This window comes from Typopeltis vanoorti, chromosome 19 (assembly GCF_054136105.1).
Source record: "Typopeltis vanoorti isolate ZY-2024b chromosome 19, IOZ_Tvanoo_1.0, whole genome shotgun sequence".
Classification (NCBI taxonomy): domain Eukaryota; kingdom Metazoa; phylum Arthropoda; class Arachnida; order Uropygi; family Thelyphonidae; genus Typopeltis; species Typopeltis vanoorti.
This window is the reverse complement of record NC_143567.1, coordinates 83,393,462-83,415,130: the sequence shown is the minus strand read 5'-3', so window position 1 is coordinate 83,415,130 and position 21,669 is coordinate 83,393,462. Positions and strand designations below refer to the sequence as shown.

The following is a 21,669-nucleotide window of genomic DNA, read 5'->3' as shown; positions in this document are numbered from 1 at the left end:
AGATGTAAAGTCATTCACTTTGTCGTGATTAGATATCCAATGTCATATTATATTGGTGGGATTATGCTAGAAGAAACTGATGAGGCCAGGGATCTTGAAGTGTTAGTAGCAATGGGACCATGTAGCAAAGATTGCAAATACAACTCAAAAGATAATTGCAATGACGAAATGAACATTCGCATTTAAAGAAAATGATATCATTTTGCCTCTTCACAAAGTCCTGATAAGACCTCACTTGGACTATTGTGAGGGGGTTTTGGTCTCCTGGGTTTCGTTGTGATTCTGATATAGTGGAAGAGTGCAAAGATGAGTGTTAAAAATGACATCAGGATTGTTGAACACTGATTACAAAGATAGATCGAGAATTTGTAAACTGCAGACACTAGCAAACAGGAGAAAGATTGGTGATATGATTGAAACTTACAAACCCTTGAAAGGATCATACAGGATTTCAGTTGATGGAAAATTTTCAATTTATGGAGGGTGGGTTGAAGACAAGAGGGCATTCTTGGAAGCTGAGAATGAATGCCAAAAAGAAGGAGGTGAGGGCTAGATTTTTCTCTCAGAGGGTGGTGCATGATCGGAATGGATTGTCACTGGATGTTGTGAGTGCAAGCAGTGTGAATGAGTTCAAGAATAAGTATGATATTGGTGCATGAAGTATGTGGCCTCCCTTGATGAGTCACTGACTTTCTGGAAGTCTCTCTTAATAATAATAATCTCTTCCAAATGTGCATCACTTTATACTGGGGCACATTAAACTGACAGTCATTTATCTTTGTCTAAGTTTTCTTCAGGATCTTTCCATCACTTTCATTTATCATTGCTCTTCTCAATTTAGCATCGTCAGCAAACAACTGAATATATCCTGTCAAATCAATTTCTATATCACTGATATACAAATTAAACCAGAGTACCAATTACTAAGCCCTGTGGTACACCACAAGTCTCACTTGGACTCAACTGCTCCATAAACCACTCTTTGGTATCTCTCAATCAGCAACCTTGTAATCCAATTCACCAGATTTATATCCATCTCCATTTGCTCCAATTTATATGAATTTATATCAATAGAGTTTCTATGTGAAATCTTGTCAAATGCTTTTGCAAAGTCTAGCAACATCACTGAGTAGCCATTTCTTTTATTCAACTCTATTGTCAACTGATTATGAAAAGTAAGGAAATTACTAAGGCAAGACCTGCCCTTCACAGAACCATGTTGTCCCTTATAGAGTATCATATTTCTATCCACCCAGTACTGAATTTCGTGGTTCACCAATTTTTCCACTATCTTAACCACTACTCCTGAGATGCTGATTGGCCTACAATTTGCTACTTCTGTCTTGGAGCCTCCTTTATGCAATGGGGTTATTTTGCTCTCTTTCCATTCCAATGGCATCTTCCCGCTACTGAGGCTTAAATTAAATTGCTTGGTCAGAGGAGCTGATAATTCCTTTCAAAATTCTTACATTCTCAGGCCAATATGCCATTTAATACCATGGCTATATTCATATTGAGTTTCTGCAATATTTTAAGCACTTCCATTTCTTCATCCTTTCAGCCAATGCCACCACCTAGATCATACACTGTTGCAAAATACACTCAATAATTTCATATATTGCCACACAGAGAAAGAATTCCTAATGGTTTTTTTGGTATCATCATCCAGCTTTCTCTCATAATTAGGCTTTGGCTTTCTTTAAAAACAAATCATCCTTCTTGCCTGCACTTTATAGTGCTCATGGGCATACTGTCACCTTTTTCATTATAATTCCTCCAGAATCTTGGTGTGTGTGTGTCTGCACAATATATTGATTTCATCAAATGCCCCCTTGACCCCCCCCCCCCCAATGCACCAACAACACCCCTACTCTTGAAATTCTTATTCAGTTGTTCGGCTAAAAAGCTGTCTCATCAGCTTATCTTAATCACCTGCTTTGTAGTTCCACATATATCCCTTCTTAAGAGAAATTCTGCATGTCTTAAGTAGCATTGCTTGAGTGTTAAATTGATGATGCAGTTATCAGATCTAGTGCTCTTAAATCTCGTGTACTCTCCAATATATGTTGTGTCATGTAATTATCTCTCAGCAGCTGTATAAATTTCATTTCCTTCCCTGCCTGTGACCATTCTTCTTCCCAATTTATGTTCACATCATTGAAATTCCCATAATAATTACTCGACCTGTACTCATCATGCTAATTTGTGAGTGCATGTTATCTTCATTCTCCTGTATCCCCACCACCCCTGGATTATATTATTATTATTTTTTATGTCATCTCCATGGAGTCTGGAGACTCAAATTAACCATTATTCACACAAATCTTACTATACTTCTCCTTGAATCCATGCACTGTCAGGGAACTCACCAATTCTGGCAATCCATTCCACTCACTCACTACTCTCCATGCAAAAAATTCTTTCTCCAGATGAGAAAGGAGATGAGACAACTTCTCCAGATGGCTCCCAGTTCTCTGACTATTTGACTCTTCTTCTTCATGGCTTCGCGTATTAGGCAACTGTTTGCCTGTAACATTTTCAAGGGTTTAAAAAGTCTGCTGCCCATCTCCTCCTGGGTCTTTCTGTTGATTGTTGTCCCTTTGGTTTATATTTCCAGGCAATATTTAGCCATCTGTCCTCATTCATTCTTTCTACATGGTTTTTCCAGTTCTTTCTATAGTTCATGATGTCTTCTGTTATGTTAATTATGGATAATTGTTTTTCTTATTTTGACTATTCTTTTATTGCCTGTGAGTGGTCTTAGGAACTTCATTTCTGCAGCTTCCACTTGTCTTTTATCTTGTTCTCCCCAAGTCTATGTTTCACTTCCATATTTCAGAATTGCTTTGGCTATTATTTTGTATAGTTTTATTTGGGCTGTTCTAGACATCTGTTTATTGAGGTGTCTGTTCAAAGTTCCAATGACTGCTACGAATTTTTACTTTTTTAGATGCAATGTTGATTTCTCCAATGGGGCTTATGTAATTTCCTAGATATTTAAATTTGTTCACTTGTTCTATTACTTTGTTGTGGATGACTAGTTTACATCTTTTAATTTCTTTACCTTGAAATGCTATTCATTTCATTTTATTTATTAAGATTTTCATGTCATACTGTTCTATTGTTTTATTCAATACGTGTAGATTTTTCTGTAATTGGTCTTCCCTTTCAGCAAAAATAACTTGATCGTCAGCATACAAAAGGCTGGTCAATTCTTTATTTCCTTTGATTTTGTTTTTCCTCCACTCTCTTGAAATTTTTTCCATATATATATATATATATATATATATATATTGAAGAGTATTGGTGATAATCCATTTCCTTGAATAAGACCTCTATTGGTTTTAATTTTTTCAGTTGTTTCATTATTAATTTTAATATAGCTTTCTTCCATTATATTTGCTATTGCTTTTGTGGGTTGAGGTGGAGCTTTCAATTCACACAGTATATTGATTAATTTTGTTCTGTTGATTTGATCGCATGCTTTCTCATAATCCAGGAAGGCCATGTATGTTGGCAGGTTAAATTCTATTCTTTTTCCTATAATCTGTTTGAGGGTAAATGTGGGATCTGTGCAGATCTTCCTTTCTTAAAGTCACATTGTTCTTCTGCAATAATTTCCTTGGCCCATGGTGTTAATTTACTTTTAATTATATCTAGATATATTTTATAGCACATATTTAATAGGGATATACCTCTGTAGTTTCTGTAATCCTTTCTGTTTCCTTTTTTGAATATGCTTATGACTATTGCTGTCTTCTATTCTTGTGGGATGTTTCCTTCTTCCCACATTGCGTTTAGGAATTTAATTAATTGTAATTGAAATGTTTAGAGCTGTATTTATATAGTTCTGAATTTATTCTATCTTCTCCTGTAGCTTTTGTATGTTTTAGTTTTTCCAATATTTTCTTTAGATCATTTAACTGTATTAGTTCTTCATTTGTTTCTTGACTTATTATTTGTTTTATTTCAATTTGTTTATTACTGTTTAGAAGCTGGGTGTAATGATTGGTCCATTCTTTTGTGGAGCGGCCTTCTAATTGTAAATTATCCTTTGTTTCTTGAGTCATTTTTTTAATGATTTTATAGCTCTTTAGTTGAGGTCCATTTATGTCATGCTGTAATCTTGATACAAATTTTTACAAGTCTTGTCTTCTGATTTTCCTGGTTTCTCTTCCTGTTATTGCTCTGATTCTTTTATATTCTATTTCATTTCCTATGGTTCTATCATTTAACCATTTAAGGATTCTATTTCTGGATTCCAGGTTCTGAGTCCTTTCCTTTTTCTTTGCAGTTTTGTTCCTATGCTACTTGTTTTACTATTTGTTTAATGTTCTGCCATTCATTTTCTATATCTTCATTTATTTTCTTTGTATGATTTGTAAGTTTTCTTTGATATTATCTTGCTGTAACATTTCTATCTTAAATTGTTCCTGCTTTTGTTTTTGTGTTCTTGTATTGCTTCTATTTCTCTGGTTCAGGATCTTAATAGTACTGATTAATAAATAATGGTCTGAGTCAATATTGCATCCTCTGTATACTCTGCAATTTCTTACCATCTTCTTTAGTTTTTCACCCACTATTATATAGTCAATGATACTTTTATATCCTCTGCCTTCCCATGTATATTTATTATGTGTTTGTGTTTAAAGAAACTGTTGGTGATTTTCAAACTATTACAGGCCACAAATTCCCTGAGTTCTCTTCCATTGTTATTTATGGTGTTTTCTCCTTGATCCTATTAAATATTTAAATGTATTTGATCCACTTCTACACTGAAATTGCCTGCAATGATTAAATAAGCTTATTTATTTGTATTCTGAATTACATTTTGGAGGTTTTTATAGAATTCTTCTGTTTCAGATTTTTTTCCCTTCTTTGGTGCATATGTTCCTATGATTGTAATAAATTTCTTATTTAAGTCTAGCCGTTATTATTCTTTCAGAGATCCAGTTATATAATTGAAATTTGTCTTTTCCTTTATTACTGATCATGATGGCTATATCTGCAGCAGCTCGTTTTTCATTGGGTACTCCACTGTATATTAAACTGTAGTCCTAAAGTTCTGTAGAGCCTTTTGATTTTTTCTTTGTTTCTGAAATGACTTCTATTTCTATTTTCATTTCTGTTGGGACTTTTTGTATATCTTCGATCTTGTGATTGATGCCTCTTATGTTTACTGTTCAGATCCATATCCAGTTCACAGTCCTTTTTTCCAATTCTGTTTCATTATCTGTTTCGGCTGTCTGGTTTTATTCCCTTGAAATCTGTGAGTATAAGAATTTGTCAGCTGGGCTGGTTACCAACCATCTGCTACCTAGTCTAGTGATGGGGCTGCCATTTTAGGGCCTCCAGACATACCCGCTTTGGTCCGGGACTGCTAATTGGGTATTTGCAGCTAACCACCATTTCTGATGACCATTCCCCTATTTTCCACCTGGGGACCCACTTGGTCGCAGTAGCTCTGCTCCATATATTGAAAAAATTCACTTGCATTAATTTTATAAAATCTCTTTAATATCTTTAAAGTTTCTATCATGTCCCCCTCTTTTCTGCCTATCAACTAAACTTTTAACCCACAAACCTTCAACCTATCCTCGTAGGGAGTATTTCACAGATCTGTCAACATCTCGATCACTCGTCTCTGAATCCTCTCTTTCACGTCCCCAAGAAACTCAGGTGACCAAATCTGTGCACAGTAGTCAAGATGTGGCTGAATCATAATCTAAAGATGGATAATAACTTCCCTACCTTTACTTGTTAGTGTGCTTGTCAACATTCAAGTAATCTTTCAGCTAAATTACCAACTTTTGCAATATGCCCTCTGAACTTCAACTCTTTGTCCATTATTATCCCCAAGTCCCTAGCATCATCAATTTCCTGCAATCCAGTACCATCAATATGATACCTATTCACCATATGCAATCTTTTCCCAGAAGTGCATAATGTTACATTTTGCAACATTAAATTGAGAATCATTATCCTTTGCCCTCAATTCCAATTTATTTAAATCATCCTGCAGGATATCTACATCACCTTTAACAACTATTGCTCTCCCCAGTTTTGCATCATCAGCAAATAAATGAATATCCCCCCCCTCTTAAATCTTCCCCTATGCCACTGATATACAAAATAAAGAGTAGTGGCCTTAGTACTGAACCCTGAGGTACTCCAGTAGTTATTCTAGATTCCACTCCACCATATACTACTCCCAGAGAGTACTATATGGTGGAGTGGATAATACTAGACTCATATCCATTCCCATTTGCTCTAGCTTCTGTAATAGTCTTCCATATGGTAGTCTGTCAAATGCCTTGGCAAAGTCGAGCAGTATCATGGTGTAGACATTACCTTTATCCAATTCTGTTGTTGTTTTATTATAAAATGTGAATAAGTTACTAAGACAGGACCTACCCTTTACAAAGCCATGCTGCCCACTATAGAGTATCGCATCCCTATCCACCCACTGTTGTATTTTACTTTTCACCAACTTCTCCAATACTTTTACAACCAGTCTTGATATATTTATTGGTGTGTAGTTTGCCACCTCTGTCTTAGAGCCATCTTTATGCAGCAGTACTATCTTACCCTTGTTCAACTCCCTTGGAACCTTGCCAGAGCTGAGATTTAGATTGAACAACTTGGTCAGAGCAGCATCCAATGACATATTGAATCCTATTTGCCTCTGTTATACACCAGATAACTTCAAAAAAACTGCCCTCTGAATCCCCCCCCCCCCCGATGTAATTCTGCTCTTTTTGGCTTTAATTCCTCTGCTATAATTAGCACCCCCCCCCTCCATCCTGTTCCTTTTGACCTCTCTAAAGATGCTTATATCTTTTGCATTGTATTCCTATGACCATATCATCCTTGGTCAACCATATCTCACTAATGCCTATAACATTTAGCCAAGTTGTGCTAACCAATGCCAAAAACTTATCAACCTTATTTCAAATACTTCTGGCATTAGTATGCATAAACTACAATATCCCCTTCATCCCAAAATCTCCCTTATAGAATCTTACTGTGGACATGGATGTTTGTGATTGTCTTACCTTGTGTACTGCTATAACCTTTGATATGGCACAGCATGACCTTTGCTGTCCTTGTGCAATTAAAACCATAAATCATCATCATCATTATCACCTCCATTATGCCTTATGTTACTTTGCACTAAAGTTAATTTATAGTGCAACATTTTGCATCATGTAATTACTCTCCCACTTAAGAGACTCCTGACACCAAATCCATTTAGATACAAGCCATTCGCCTTATATAAATCCTTCCATCAAACTCACTCAAAAAATCCACAAACTCCACACCATTCCTCTTGCACAATCAGTGCAATATGTATTTTCCTTATTCCCAAATGCTATCTCTTCATTCCAATCTACACTGCCATAATTAAAATCAGACATAATAATTACCCTTCCTTTGCTCACTAACTCAAGTTACTTATACATTGATTCATCACCACCCTTTGCATTCCCGGGCCTATAGCAACAGCCAACTAAATATGTCTTCCTCTCAACTTCCACGTTACACCACACTACCTCATAAATAACCATTGCCACTATTTCCCTCTTTCATGTCTACTTTATGTGGACATAATTCCCCTGCTATCATCAGCAGCAGCACTCCCCCTCCCTTCTTGTCCTTTCTATTCTTGCAAAAGATACTGTATCCTTCCATTTCTATTCCTGTTAAAATATCATCTTTTGGGGGGTTAATAAACCCCAGCTTTTATTAACCCCAAACAGTTTGGGGTTAATAAACTCAATAAGTGAAACCACTTCATCCCCCTTATTTCTGATACTTCTGGCATTTGTAAACAAACACAGTAATTAATTTTAGATGTAATTAATTCATAATCTAGCATTAAACAGTAGTTTAATGTCTCCATCACGTACAGGAGGAGAGTGTGTTTCAGATACTGAGTACTCTGGATGTCAGTAAAGCTTTGGAACTGGATGGTATTTCACCACGAGTTTTGAGAGAATGTGCCAGGGAACTGACAGTGCCTTTAACCTGGCTTTTTAATGAAAGTTTGGCTTCGGCAAAGGTGCCCAGGGAATGGAAGGAAGGTAAGATAGTGCCATTGCATAAGGGTGGTAACATACTGGAAGTGTCTAATTATAGGCCAGTCTGTGTGTCATCAGTAGTTGTTAAGATCTTGGAGAAAGTAGTGAGGGACTGTATACAACATTGGGCAGATGAGGGTAATGTTATCTCTGAGAGTCAACATGGATTTGTGAAAGGGCGCTCTTGTTTTAGCAATATGCTAGCCTTTTATAACAAAGTTACAAGAACATTAGATGAGGAAAAGGCATATACTGCAATTTTCTTAGACAAAAGCAAAGGCATTTGACAGGGTGCCACATGATAAGCTGATATTTAAGTTGCAGCACATGGGTCTGGATGTCAGATTGGTCAACTGGATTCAGGATTGGCTTTCTGATAGGTATCAGAGAGTTGTGTATGGTGGAGCAGTTTCAAGGAGGCAGAGGGTTACAAGTGGGGTCCCACGGGGCTCAGTACTAGGACCTATATTGTTTAACCTTTATATCAATGACATTGCCAGTGGATTGCAAGAGGATATTCAGTTGTTTGTGGATGATGTGAAGCTGGGAAAGATTATTAGTAATAGTGCAGATGTGGTAGCCCTGCAAGAGGATTTGAATAAGCTAGATAGATGGGCAAATGAATGGGGGTCAGTTTAATGCAGCAAAATGTAAGGTCTTGAGGTTTGGGAAACATCGATGGGATGCTGCATACTCTATGGGAGGAGTTATACTGGACGAAGTAGGGGAGACAAGAGATCTGGGGTTGATGATTGATAGAAACCTGAAGTTTAGGGGAACATATTGCAAAAGTGGTGAAAGTAACACAGAGGATTGCTGCAATCATGAGAAGGACACTGACCTGAAGAGATAAGAGGGTTATCATTCCATTGTATAAGTCTCTGATCAGACCACACTTGGACTATTGTTCTCAGATTTGGTCTCCAGGATTTGAATGGGATAAATTAACTGTGGAAAGGATACAAAGACAGATGACAAAGATGGTTTCAGGACTGTACAAGGATAGTTACGAGGATCGGCTGAGGGAATGTGGACTGCAGAGTTTGGTGGATAGAAAAAGGAGAGGTAATATGATTGAGACTTTTAAACTGTTGAGAGGTGGTTACAGGGTTGACCCTGGGGAGTTCTTTCGCTTGGTTGAACAGCAGGAAGGAGTGATGACAAGAGGCCATCCCTGGAAGTTACGAAAGGAAACTGTGAGCAAGACTGTGAGGAGTGGTTTCTTTGCGTGGAGGGTAGTTGAACCGTGGAATGCATTGCCTGATGGAGTGGTGAGAGCGAGAACGGTCAATGAGTTTAAGGAGTGGTATAATAGACTTTGTGTTTCTTAGGGGGGACATTCCCTCGATGAGTATTGACAGACTATGTTCTTAGGAAGGACCTCCCACGATGAGTCTTTCGACTCCATGGAGGCCTGAATAATAATAATAATAATAATAATCACATTCTACCCAGTACTTAAGTCTAAACACGTGACTATCCTGTATTTATTCTGTGTGTGTGTGTATATATACACTGCTTGGAAAGAACTCAATGGACATTCCCATGGGCAAGGTGCATTGCACCATGTAACAAAGCCTGTGTTTGTAGCCATATAAATTGGAGGAATTTGATGCTCCCAAGTCAGTGCAACTGTGTCCAGGCAAAATGACTGTGAGTAGGGAACTGACAGAGTTTGAAAGAGGGGGTTGTGATAGGATGCCATGTTGTACGCCTATCTGTTCAGCAAATTCTTGACAAATTGGGCCATCCTAAGTCAACAATCAGTCAACGAACAACAAGTCAACATACCATACTGAGATGGAAGCACAGGGAATCAACTGCAAGTGCTACCTGCAGTGGATGACCTATCACATTCACTGAATATGACAGTAGGGTGCTACAAAGGATAATATGTAAAAACTTCCATTTGTCAGCTGATATGTTGAACTCTTTGAATCATAGAGTTCTGGGTATCGACTGGAACAGGAATTTGCACAAAAAATATTCAGAACTGAGATGGTCACAACATGGGTTTTCATGGTAGGGCTGCAACATGCAAGCCCTGTATTACCTAAACCAACATGCAGCATCATCTTCAGTGGTGCAAAGAGTGTTTACAGTGGGACATGGAAGCTTGGAAAGCTGTGTTTTGGAGCAATGAATCACACTACACCCTCCAGCAACAAGATGGAAGGGTGTGGGTGTGGCAGATGGCCAGTGAATATCTCTTACCAAAGTGTGTAACCTGAACTCGGAGGTGGCGGTTTGATGGAATGGGTCACAACCATAATTCCTAGTCTGGCTTCAGACATTTGTTTGTGGTGTCACCAACATTGAACTGCAAGAGGTATCTGAACATTCTGGAAAATACAATGCTTCCTACTTAGTGGCATTTCTATGGAAATGGCCATTCTTTCTTTCAGCAAGACAATGCACCATGTCATAAGGCCGTTGCTGTAACTGCGTGGTTTGTGGACATGAAATGTCATCACACTTGACTGGCCTCCACAGAGTCCTGATCTCAACCCTATTGGATATCTGTGGAATGAACTGGAGCATCAGGTGAGTTAAGAGACATCAACCTCATAACAGTCCAGAACCTCATTACATGCTTACAGGAAGAATGGCCCAAAATTCCCATTGATTGCTATCATATGCTTGTGGAAAGTATGCCCTTATATACCAAATACCAATATATATATATATATATATATTGGTATTAGATATTGTATTATTGTGTGTGTGTGTGTGTGTGTGTGTGTGTGTACATACAGTCATATCTTGATTAACGAAGAGGATGCGTTCCATGAAATTACTTTGTTAAGCGAAACTTCGTTCTCAGAGGTAAAAATACTATGGCCATAATAGGGATATGTTCGTACATAAAGAAAATGAAAGACTATTTTTGAAAAAAGAAAAGCTTTATTAAATAAGAAGTCAATATTACATACCTAACAAAGATAAAATCATGACATTTTAAAATACGAATCTAAATTTGATTGTTTATGCTTTTTTTTCTCTTTCATTTAACAATTGCCAATACGGATTTATTGCATTTAACACTGATCATTTAACAATAACACTTCTTCCTAAATCAGGATCAATTTCACTGAAAAAATGTAAAAAATTTTCAATGTCATTCAAGCATCTTTTTAAATCTTTGGTTACTAATACTTTTTCGGTAGGAACTTCTTTAATTTCGTCATTTTCTTTGGCTTCATTGCTAACAAGTTTTTCTAAATCTTCCACTTAAAACCCATCATTTTTTGCATTTATAAATTTCTTACATCTTCTTTGTCAACATTTTCGAAATCTATTGATTAAGCCATCTGGATAACTTCATTTCTAATCTTTCGAATATTATTTTCTTCTTCTAGTACAACTTCTGCCTCGGATTTTCAACATTGGATTTTCTTTCACCCCTTTTCAACACATACGATATTTAATTTAGTTTCTACAGAAATTGCTCTTATTTTCCTTGATTCTGATATTTTAACTAAATATTAATATTTACAAAATCTATAATAATGCTATCAGAGAACATATGTCATTTATTGCAATGCACCACACTGAAACACCCTACAAAGTGTAAGCAACAATTAAATTACGCAGATGATGCTTGAAACCGTTAAAACAAACACACCCACAGCTTAGGAGTATGTGATGAGTCACCGTCGTTCATCAATCAGATGACTGCCAGGCATTGATCTTAAAATTGCAGACTTTGTTATATCGAGGCTTCGTTACCAGAGGTAACGTTAACTGAGGTATGACTGTGTGTGTGTGTGTGTATATATATATATATATATATACACACACACACACACACTAGGTTTTAATCCTTTTTTCCAAGTAAGCAAACAGACAAGTAAGTCAAGTTTGCACCTGCACGTAGTGCAAGTCAGACTGGCACTACGTGCAGGCGCAAACTTGACTTACTTGTCTGTTTGCTTACTTGGAAAAAGGATTAAAACCTAACTTATAAAATTGCTTGGTATCTTAAACATAGTATATACCCAAGGTAAAAAACTTTCTACATATATATACACGCGTGCACACACACACACGCATATACAGGAGCATGTTAGAGACATTTGCATATGGAGAGTCAGTGCCTCAGCTCTGACCAGTCATATACTAAATTCTGTATATCATAACAACAACAAGCCTACTGGACACTAAAATGGGACACATCAGAGATCTTATACCAATGCTATAATGTGACTGAGAGATGCAAACAGAATAAACAAATATACTAAAAATCCATAGAAATAATAGTCATCCCTGTCCATCTCAGATTATGATTTTTTTTAACAATAAATAGCTTATTATATTTTTTGTGTTCTCTTGGCTTAATTAGTCATAAAAATTATTATACACAAACATATATATAAATCAACTTCTTCTTTCTTTTTTTTTTTTTGTATTATTACCATTATCAAAGTAAAACTTATGGAAATCCATGCCTTCCACCAAATTACCTAATGCTTCTGGTTCAAAAGCAGTCATGTATGGATCACAGAATTTCCTAGTGATAAAACAAACAATTAAAAAATTAAATTATATAAAAAATTGTGAGGCATATTTGTAGATTCAATGTTAACAATTTAAAATCTTAACTCCCTTAATATTACTAGTGCATGAAGTGGAGCAATATGAAATGTGATTTCATCCCTCTTCTTTCAAGGAATGTGTGAAATCACTGAAACTGATAGCAGAATAGTTTACCATCAATGATTCCATTCTTCCCATCCCCATTTCAAGTACTGCCTATTACAAAGTACAGAAATGTAAAAAATATATAAAATTAATATTGCTTACCTAATTGCAAAATTTTAATAACTATTTTTTCTAATTATATAAAGAAAACTGTGTCAATAATTAGAAAACTATGTATTAAATAATGGGCATTACATGGCTAAATTTGTATTGAATGATGAATGTTAGCACTTTGTTTTTATTGCATGGTAATTTTTATCATATTTTGCTTTCGTAAAGAAATTGGGAGAGTGGAAAGAACTTCGCTTAAGTTACTTGACTACTATTTTAATAATGATAATTTACAGATATAAAGAGATAAGAAAAGCTTCTATTTTATGGAGCATGCTTTTTTTCTTATTGAATGCATTATGTCGCTCTATTTCTTTCCATGTATCAATTAGTGCATAAAAAAGAAAAAAAAAATTATTACACCTCTAAGGAGTCAAACACTCCAATAACAGGAGGTCCTCATTCTAAGGTGCTCCATAACATAAAAGCTTTGCTTATCTCTTTATATCAAAGTTTACAAAAGGAGCAGCATGAACTTGTAAGTTCAGAGACAATATAAAGTACTCATACTTTACATTATTTTTCTTCTTGAATAAATAGATTATATTGCTCTATGTATTTCCATGTATCAATTAGCACATAAAAAAGAAATAAGAAATTATTACATCTCCAATTAGTCAAACACTCATCCAGTCACAGGAGGTCCTCATTATGAATTATAATGCATGCTTACTGCTTCTGTATTCACCACACTCTAATGCAACACACTCTGGTAACTAAATACTTTTAGCAAAAAAACCTATTCTTTCTCACTCTGTACGTGTTTATATAGGAATAACCTTTTGTTTTATTCTGTCTCTCTCTTCTAGTGTACAAACTCTTCACCAACCTATTAATCATATTATTTTTTCTCTCATTCAATTGAATGAGTTTTGCAGACAGAATTCCCACAATTTTTTGTCATTTAACAACTACTTTAGTCACTCTTCTCTAGATTCTTTCCATAATCTCTCATCTTCTTAAAAACCATGTAACCAAATCTGTACAGTAGTAGCATATATATTGCTTGATGAAAACCTTATACAGTGTATTTCTACATGCTATCCTCTTCAATATTATCATAATCCATTGTACAGTCCTCATAATTCCAATGCAGTACCAAAGGTGTGACAGTTATTTTTTAACTTTTCACAAAACTAGTTTTAGTACAGTTCAGGTCCTTGTCACACTCAGATCTCTCATTTGTTCTACCTTCTTCAATGCAATTCTACCAAATGAATACATCTGGATGAATGCATGATACATTGAATGAAAATGAATACACTGAATTATCAAACCGACTTATCTACACATCTGAGAAGACTATTACATTTCATTTACTAATTTTAGTGAAATATTTGTGGTGCACAGAACATATACAACATAGCCCTTGAAGTAATGTTTATGTTACTCAACTTAATGCACCTGAAATAAAGAATATTTATTAACCATATTAAAACTAAAAAAAAAAAGTGAAAACTGACAATAAGTAATAATAGTAAGTTAAAAATTTTGCACCACACAGTGAAAGTTAATTAGAAAGTTAGTTTTTACACAGTTTCTCTTAAGCTTCAACATGCTAGCCTTATATGGTTGGCATGGCTGATAAACAAAATAAAACAAAAAAATCATCCAAATTCAAATGATGCTACAGTATGCTCATGTTTATATAGAATAGCAAAATATAATTTCATCAGACATCAGCATATGCTGTATGTCACTCAATATCTTGGTGATGGCTACACAAATTCTCATGAGGGTCCTATTGTGGGCTTTTCTTGAAGCTTCAACTCTCTGAAGACCTGTCATCCCTGACATATTATTCATTTATCTCAATGAGGTTCTATACCACTTCCCTTTTTTCTTGGGACATCTACCCTCTATTACTGTTTTGAGAATTTCCCCTTGCATTCTTTCTATGTGTCCAAAGTATTTCAAGCTTTCTTCTGTCAGTAATCTTTTGGAGTCTTAAAGTGAGTGATCCTTTCTAGGACTTATCCATTTGTCCACTGAAAAGTAGACAAATGGGTAGGTCTTCTTAACAGTCTTCTGTAACACCACATCTCCAAAGCAGCTATCCTTGTTTCTATTGACTTCTTTTGGTTAGTTTCAAGTTTCACATCCATAGATAGATAGATAGATACTGAAAAAAAAAAAAAGAAGAAGAAAGAAAACTAGCTGCATCCAGAATCTACAAGCTACAGTGATAGACCTCTCTTTGCAGATTAAATAAGTCCCAAACTATTGTCCTAGCCATTTCTAAAATCTTCTTCCGATGTCTTCTAAACAGAAGTTCTTCCCATTAATAATGGATCTAAAATATTCAAATTTACTGACCTCAATTATTCTCCATTAAGATATGCTTACTTCTCTATACCTTTTCTATCTATACTTCCTTCAAGAAGCATAATCTTCATCTTACTAGGACCAAGTTTAAGTCCTCTGCTCTGACTGATCTCATTAACTTGGTCAAGGATTCATCCTAGCTCCTCTCTGTTGTTATGGAGGAATACTGTATTATCTACATATTGCAGATTGTTTACCTACCTATCTATCTGCCACTTGTATAATTCCTGTCTTTAGCATCCATGTAATACACTTCCTCAGAACAAATACTGAACAGAGTGAGAAGACTCGAGATCACAAAGTCAGAAGACTCATCGTGGGAGATCAATTTACTCACCCACTAGCCATCATTCACATAATACCTATCATACTTAAACTCATTCAATGATGAACCATCCAAAACTACTTCTGGCAACCCATTCCACCCATCCAGCACCCTCCAAGCAAAAAACCTAGTGCTTAACACCCTTGCTAACCACACTCTTATACAACTTTCACTGATCACTCCTTGTTCTCTCTCTTCTTCCCATGTATTGAAAAACATCTTCAGCATCAATCCTATAAAACCCCTTTAATAATTAAAATATTTCTATCACATCTACTCTTTTTTGTCTATCAGATAATTTTTCAAACCTACAGACAATCAATCTATTCACATAGGGAGAATTCCACAAATCTGCCACAATTTTTGTAACTCGTTTCTGGATCCTCTCCACAACTTCTTCATCACCAAGGGAATCTGAGAATCAAGATTTGTGCATAGTGCTCCAGGTGTGCCTTATACAGATGAAAGATAACCTCTTTATCCCTGCTTGTTAGTGTGTCTTCAACAACCTCCCTGTCCACAATCAAACGCAAGTCCATGGCCTCATCAGTTTCCTGCAGGTCATTTCCATCAATATAGTACACAGCTTCTGATCTCTTCCAAAATGATTCACATTACATTTGGCAACATTAAACTGGCAGCCATTTTCCTTTGTCCATACTGGTAGTCTGTTTAAGTTTAAGTCTTCTGCAGGATCTCTGCATCACCTTCATTTGCCATTGTTCTTCCCAGTTTAGTATAGTTAACAAACAACTAAATATTTCCTGTCAAATCAATTTCTATATCACCGATATACAAATCAAACAACAGAGTACCAATTACTAAGCCATGTGGTACACCACTAGTCATCCGCCTTCTCTTGGACTCAACTGCTCCATAAACCACTCTTTGATATCTGTCCATCAGCAACCCTGCAATCCAAATCACCAGATTTATATCCATCCCCCATTTGATCCAATTTATTCAATAAGTTCTATGTGGAATCTTGTCAAATGCTTTTGCAAAGTCACTTAATAGCCATTTCCTTTATTCAACTCCATTGTCAACTGATTATAAAAAGTAAGGAAATTACTAAGGCAAGACCTGCCTTCACAAAATTATGTTGTCCCTTATAGAGTATCATATTGCTATCCACCTGGTACTGAATTCTGTGGTTCACCAATTTCTCCAATACCTTAACCACTACTCCTGAGATGCTGATTGGCCTATAATTTGTTACTTCTGTCTTGGAGCCTCCTTTATGCAATGGGGTAATTTTGCCCTCTTTCCATTCCAATGGCACCTTATCACTACTCAGGTTTAAATTAAACTGCTTGGTCAGAGCAGTTGATAATTCCTTTCCACATTCTCGGGCCGATATTTATGTTAAGGAATTGGAGAAATTGGTTAAACACAGAATTCAGGACTGGGTAGACAGCAATATGATACTCTATGATGGACAACATGGTTCTGTGAAGGGCAGGTGTTGCCAGCCTGGTTGGCTCAGTGGTTAGCATATGCGCTCTCTATCCAAAAAGCTGCAGGTTCAAATCCCGGCATGGGCATTGATATTTGTGATTGTCTGTGAAAATACTAGTGGTGATGGGTGGTAGATGGCATCAGTGTGGATGATGATAGTTACAGTTCGTTGTAGTTGGTGGAGAGAGAGTTGTAGAGTACTAAGGCAAGTGATGTGAAGTCATACCACCTTTACCACGAGTTGCGCCAGTCCTGGAAATAGTTCAGGCGCAAACTTGTTTGCTTACACTTGGATAAAGGATTAAACCAAGTATATACCGTATATGTCGGCATATAGAACGACCAGCATATAAGACAACACCTAAAATTTAGGCTAATTTTAGGTTTTAAGCTTATGTCAGTTGTATAAGATGACCCCTCAATTTCTTCTTTCTTGTAATAATGCAACGTTAGGTATTGTCATTATATCCATTATTTTTATATCTATGCATATCTGTTATTTTTTTGCATAGCATAGGTTTAGTATTTACACGAATTACCTTAATTAAAAGTGATTAGCCCCAATTTTAATTAATTATTAATTTTGCATTTTTTTTTAATTTTAAGATTGTTAAAATTGTTATCATTTAAAATCATGGAACCAGCAACAAAACGAAGAAAATATGACGCTCGATTTAAAATAAGGGTAATTGAAATGGCAAAGTAAACTAATAACTGTGCTGCTGCAAAAAAAGTTTGACAAAACCGAGAAGATGGTAAGAGAATGGAGGAAGAAAGAAGATATTTTAAAAAAATTGTCAAAGAAAAAAAATGCGATGAGAACGGGGATCACCTGATGGCTGCAACTGGAAAATCACGCTGGTATTCAAACAAAGGCAGAATGGTAATCTTGTTACAAGACATATGATTAGAGCATATGCACTAAAATGGTCAAGATTGAATCTGGATGAAGGTATAGAATTTCAAGCTACTTCAGGATGGTATAATCATTTTATGAACAGACAAAATCTGGTAATACAACAAAAAACGAAAATTGCTCAAAAACTACCAACAAATCTTGACCACAAACTTACCAGTTTTCATAAATTTATTATTCAGTTGAGACAAGAACATAAATTTTTATTGTCAAGTATTGGAAATATGGATGAAACTCCTATGAGCTTTAATATGATAAGCAATAAAACAGTGGAGTCTAAAGGTAAGAGTATGCTAGTTCGAAGTACAGGTATGAAAAAACAAAGTTTGCAGCTGTGTTTTCATGTTTGGCTGATGGAACCAAGTTAAAAACCAAAGATAAAATTATAAAACCAAAGACTAAACCTAAGATAAAATTTCCTTCAGGTTAATATAATTATGGCTATTATAGCCTGTTTTTGTTTAGGAGTGTCCCTTATTTTAATACATTGGCTAACATAACTCAAAAAAGGGGTTATATATATATTTTTTAGGGCATTATGGGTGAGTATAGAAGGCAATATTGCAGAATAAAAGAGGTGGAAAAAATTTTGTACATACCTTGTTTTTGGTTCTAAGATGCCTTCCAATTCCAAGATCTTGCTGAAGGTTGTTTATAAACGGGGGGGGGGGGGGGGGGGGGGGGGCGTTTTGACGCGGGAAATAAGATTGGAAACCCGGGTTACTATTAATAATATATATATATATTATTTATATATGTAAATATATTATATATATATTTATAAAATATATTATATATTTATATAAATATATATAATATATTTATATATATATTATTAATAGTAACCCAAGTTTCCAATCTTATTTCCCCGCGTCAAAACGCACCCCCATGTCCCCCCCGTTTATAAACAACCTTCAGCAAGATCTTGGAATTGGAAGGCATCATAGAACCAAAAACAAGGTATGTACAAAATTTTTTCCACCTCTTTTATTCTGCCATATTGCTTTCTATACTCACCCATAATGCCCTAAAAATATATATACTCCTTTTTTGAGTAATGTTAGCCAATGTATTAAAATAAGGGACACTCCTAAACAAAAACAGGCTATAATAGCCGTAATTATATTAACAGTGTTTAAGAGGAGTAACATGGGAATTTTCCCAGAAACTATACTTAATTTCCTTCAGGTGTTTTTGCACATTTTCACGAAAAAGGATTGATGGATGAAAATGGTGTGAAATTATGGATAAATAATGTGTGGAACAGGCGACCAGGCGGTATAATGAAGAAAAGCAGCTTATTAGTATGGGATATGTTTCATTTAAATGAGAATACTAAAAGTCTTGTAGATAAAAATAACACAAAAAATTGTTGTTATACCAGGTGGTTTACTTCTATATTACAACCACTAGACGTCTGCTTGAACAAACCAATTAAAGATCACAAGCGAGAAGAGTAGAATAATTGGATGTTGACTGGTGAAAAATCACTTACAAATGGTGGATCTATGAGCGCTGCATCACTTAATATGTTGTGCAATTTTGTGATCAAAGCATGGAATAAAGTAAAAGTAGAGACTGTAATAAAATCATTTAAAAAATGTGGTATCTCTAATCTTATGAATGGTATGGAAGATGATCTGTTGTGGGACACTGATGACGATGTAAAAGAAATCAGTTCATCGGATTCAAACTGGGATCTATATGACGATCATTTAAACAATGAATCTGAAGAACTATTTTCAACAGATGATGAAGAAAATTAATATGAAAATTGAGGTTAATAATTATTATTTGTTTTTTAAGACTTATATTATAATATTTTAAATAAATTTATGTAATAAAAAATTAATCTGATTTGTTTATAAACACTGCCTATTTTCTTATATAACAATGTATTGTAACCACCTAAATGTTCATCCAAGAAATTAAGCTTCCCTTTTTTATACTCACCTTCTTCTTCTTCTGCAGCTTCTCCCACTGTTGTGGTCACTGTTGATGATGAGTCTCCTCCACATCCTCCTGTCTTGGGCTGTCACCACATACAAGTTCTTCATCCTCAAGTCCTCTTCTACCAGCTCCCTCCATCTCTTCTTTGGCCACCCATGCTTCCTCCTTCCTTGCACATCTATCTGCATGACCCTTCTTCCCACATATTTGTCCTCCCTCCTCATCACATGACCAAACGATCTCAACCTTGCCTCCTGTATCTTCGCTCCAAGTTTGTAACTTTCACTGTTCCCCTCACATAGTCATTTCTCAGACGATCCTTTCTGGTCACACCGCACATCCACCTAAGCATTCTCATCTCTGCTACTTCCATCCTGCTGATGTTATTTTTCCTCAGGGCCACAGTTTCTATAGCATACGTCATAGCTGGCCTCACTACTGTCCTATAGATTTTGTCTTTCAGATTGATCGGCACCCTCTTATCGCATAACATTCCAGCCATCTCCCTCCAGTTCCTCCAATCCCGCTTGTATCCTGCATCCCACTTCCTTCTCAGCTCCTCCATCTTCTTCCACTGTTGAACCTAAGTATCTAAAGTCCCTCACTTTCCTGATGACATTTCCTTCCAGCTCCAGATCTGTCTCCTGGCCACTGCCCACTGTGCAACACATATACTCTGTCTTACTTCTGCTCAGTCTCATACTTCTCTCTTCCAGTACTTTTCTCCATCTTTCCAGTTTAGTTCCTGCTTCTTCTCTTGAATCTGCACACAGCAACATCTGCATTCAACATTGTCCAAGGCACATCTTCTCTCACCTCCTCCATCACAATGTTAAACCGAAACGGACTTAATGCTGACCCTTGATGCAAGCCAACTGTTACTTGAAAACTTTCTCTCTGTCCCAGACAGGTCCGAACACTTGTCTTTACATTTTTGTACATCTCCCGCACCAACCTGACATATTTCTCCGGAACCTTCTTCTCCCTCAGACACCTCCAGACTTCTTGCCTTGGCATTTTATCATATGCTTTCTCCAGATCAATAAATGCCAGATGTAGCTCCTGTTGTTTCTCTCGAAACTTTTCCATCATCTGCCGTAACCCAAATATAGCATCTGTTGTTGATCTACCAGGCATGAAGCCAAATTGTTCCTTTGCAATCTTCACCTCCTTCCTCAATCTTCCATCAAGAACCCTTTCTAGGATTTTCATAATTGTGGGACATCAACTTTATTCCTCTGTAATTTTTAGAGTCTTGTGCATCCCCTTTACCCTTGTAGATGGGGACAAGAGTACTCTCCCTCCATTCCTCGGGTATATTTTCCTGTTGGCAAACTTTCATGATCAAGTCCCACAGCAGGTCAATTCCCTCTTCCCCCAGTGCCTTCCATGCCTCCACTGGAATCCTGTTGGGGAGCCCACTGACTTTCCATTCCTCATCCTCTTCATGGCCTCCGTCACTTCCACTCTACTGATGTTCTGCACCATCCCCTCAGAAGGCTGCCCATTTTCTCTGTGAGTGCTTGCATTTTCCTCATTCAAAACTCCCTCAAAGTATACTTTCCATCTGTTTCTTATGTCCACATCCCTCCATAATACTCTTCCTTCAGCATCTTTGATCTGCCTCACACGCAAGATGTCCTTTGCTGCTTTATTTCTACATTTCGCTAGTTGGTAAATTTTTCTCTGTCCTGCTTTTGTTTCTAATTGATCATACAGATCTTGATATGCCATGGCTTTCATCTGTGCCACAACTCTCTTGGCTTCTTGCTTTCTCTCTCTGTCCTCTTCAACTCTTGACT

General features: G+C 36.2%; 1 protein-coding gene across 1 annotated transcript in view; it reads right to left on the bottom strand.

The window, feature by feature from the left end:
* Positions 1-21,669, bottom strand: part of LOC150096303 (calcium/calmodulin-dependent protein kinase type II alpha chain-like) — a 736,535-nt gene that overhangs the window by 45,951 nt on the left and 668,915 nt on the right. The window contains exon 18 of the mRNA XM_090409027.1: positions 12,545-12,591. Coding sequence (XP_090265153.1) covers positions 12,545-12,591 — 47 coding nt within the window. The remainder of the gene's footprint in view (positions 1-12,544; positions 12,592-21,669) is intronic.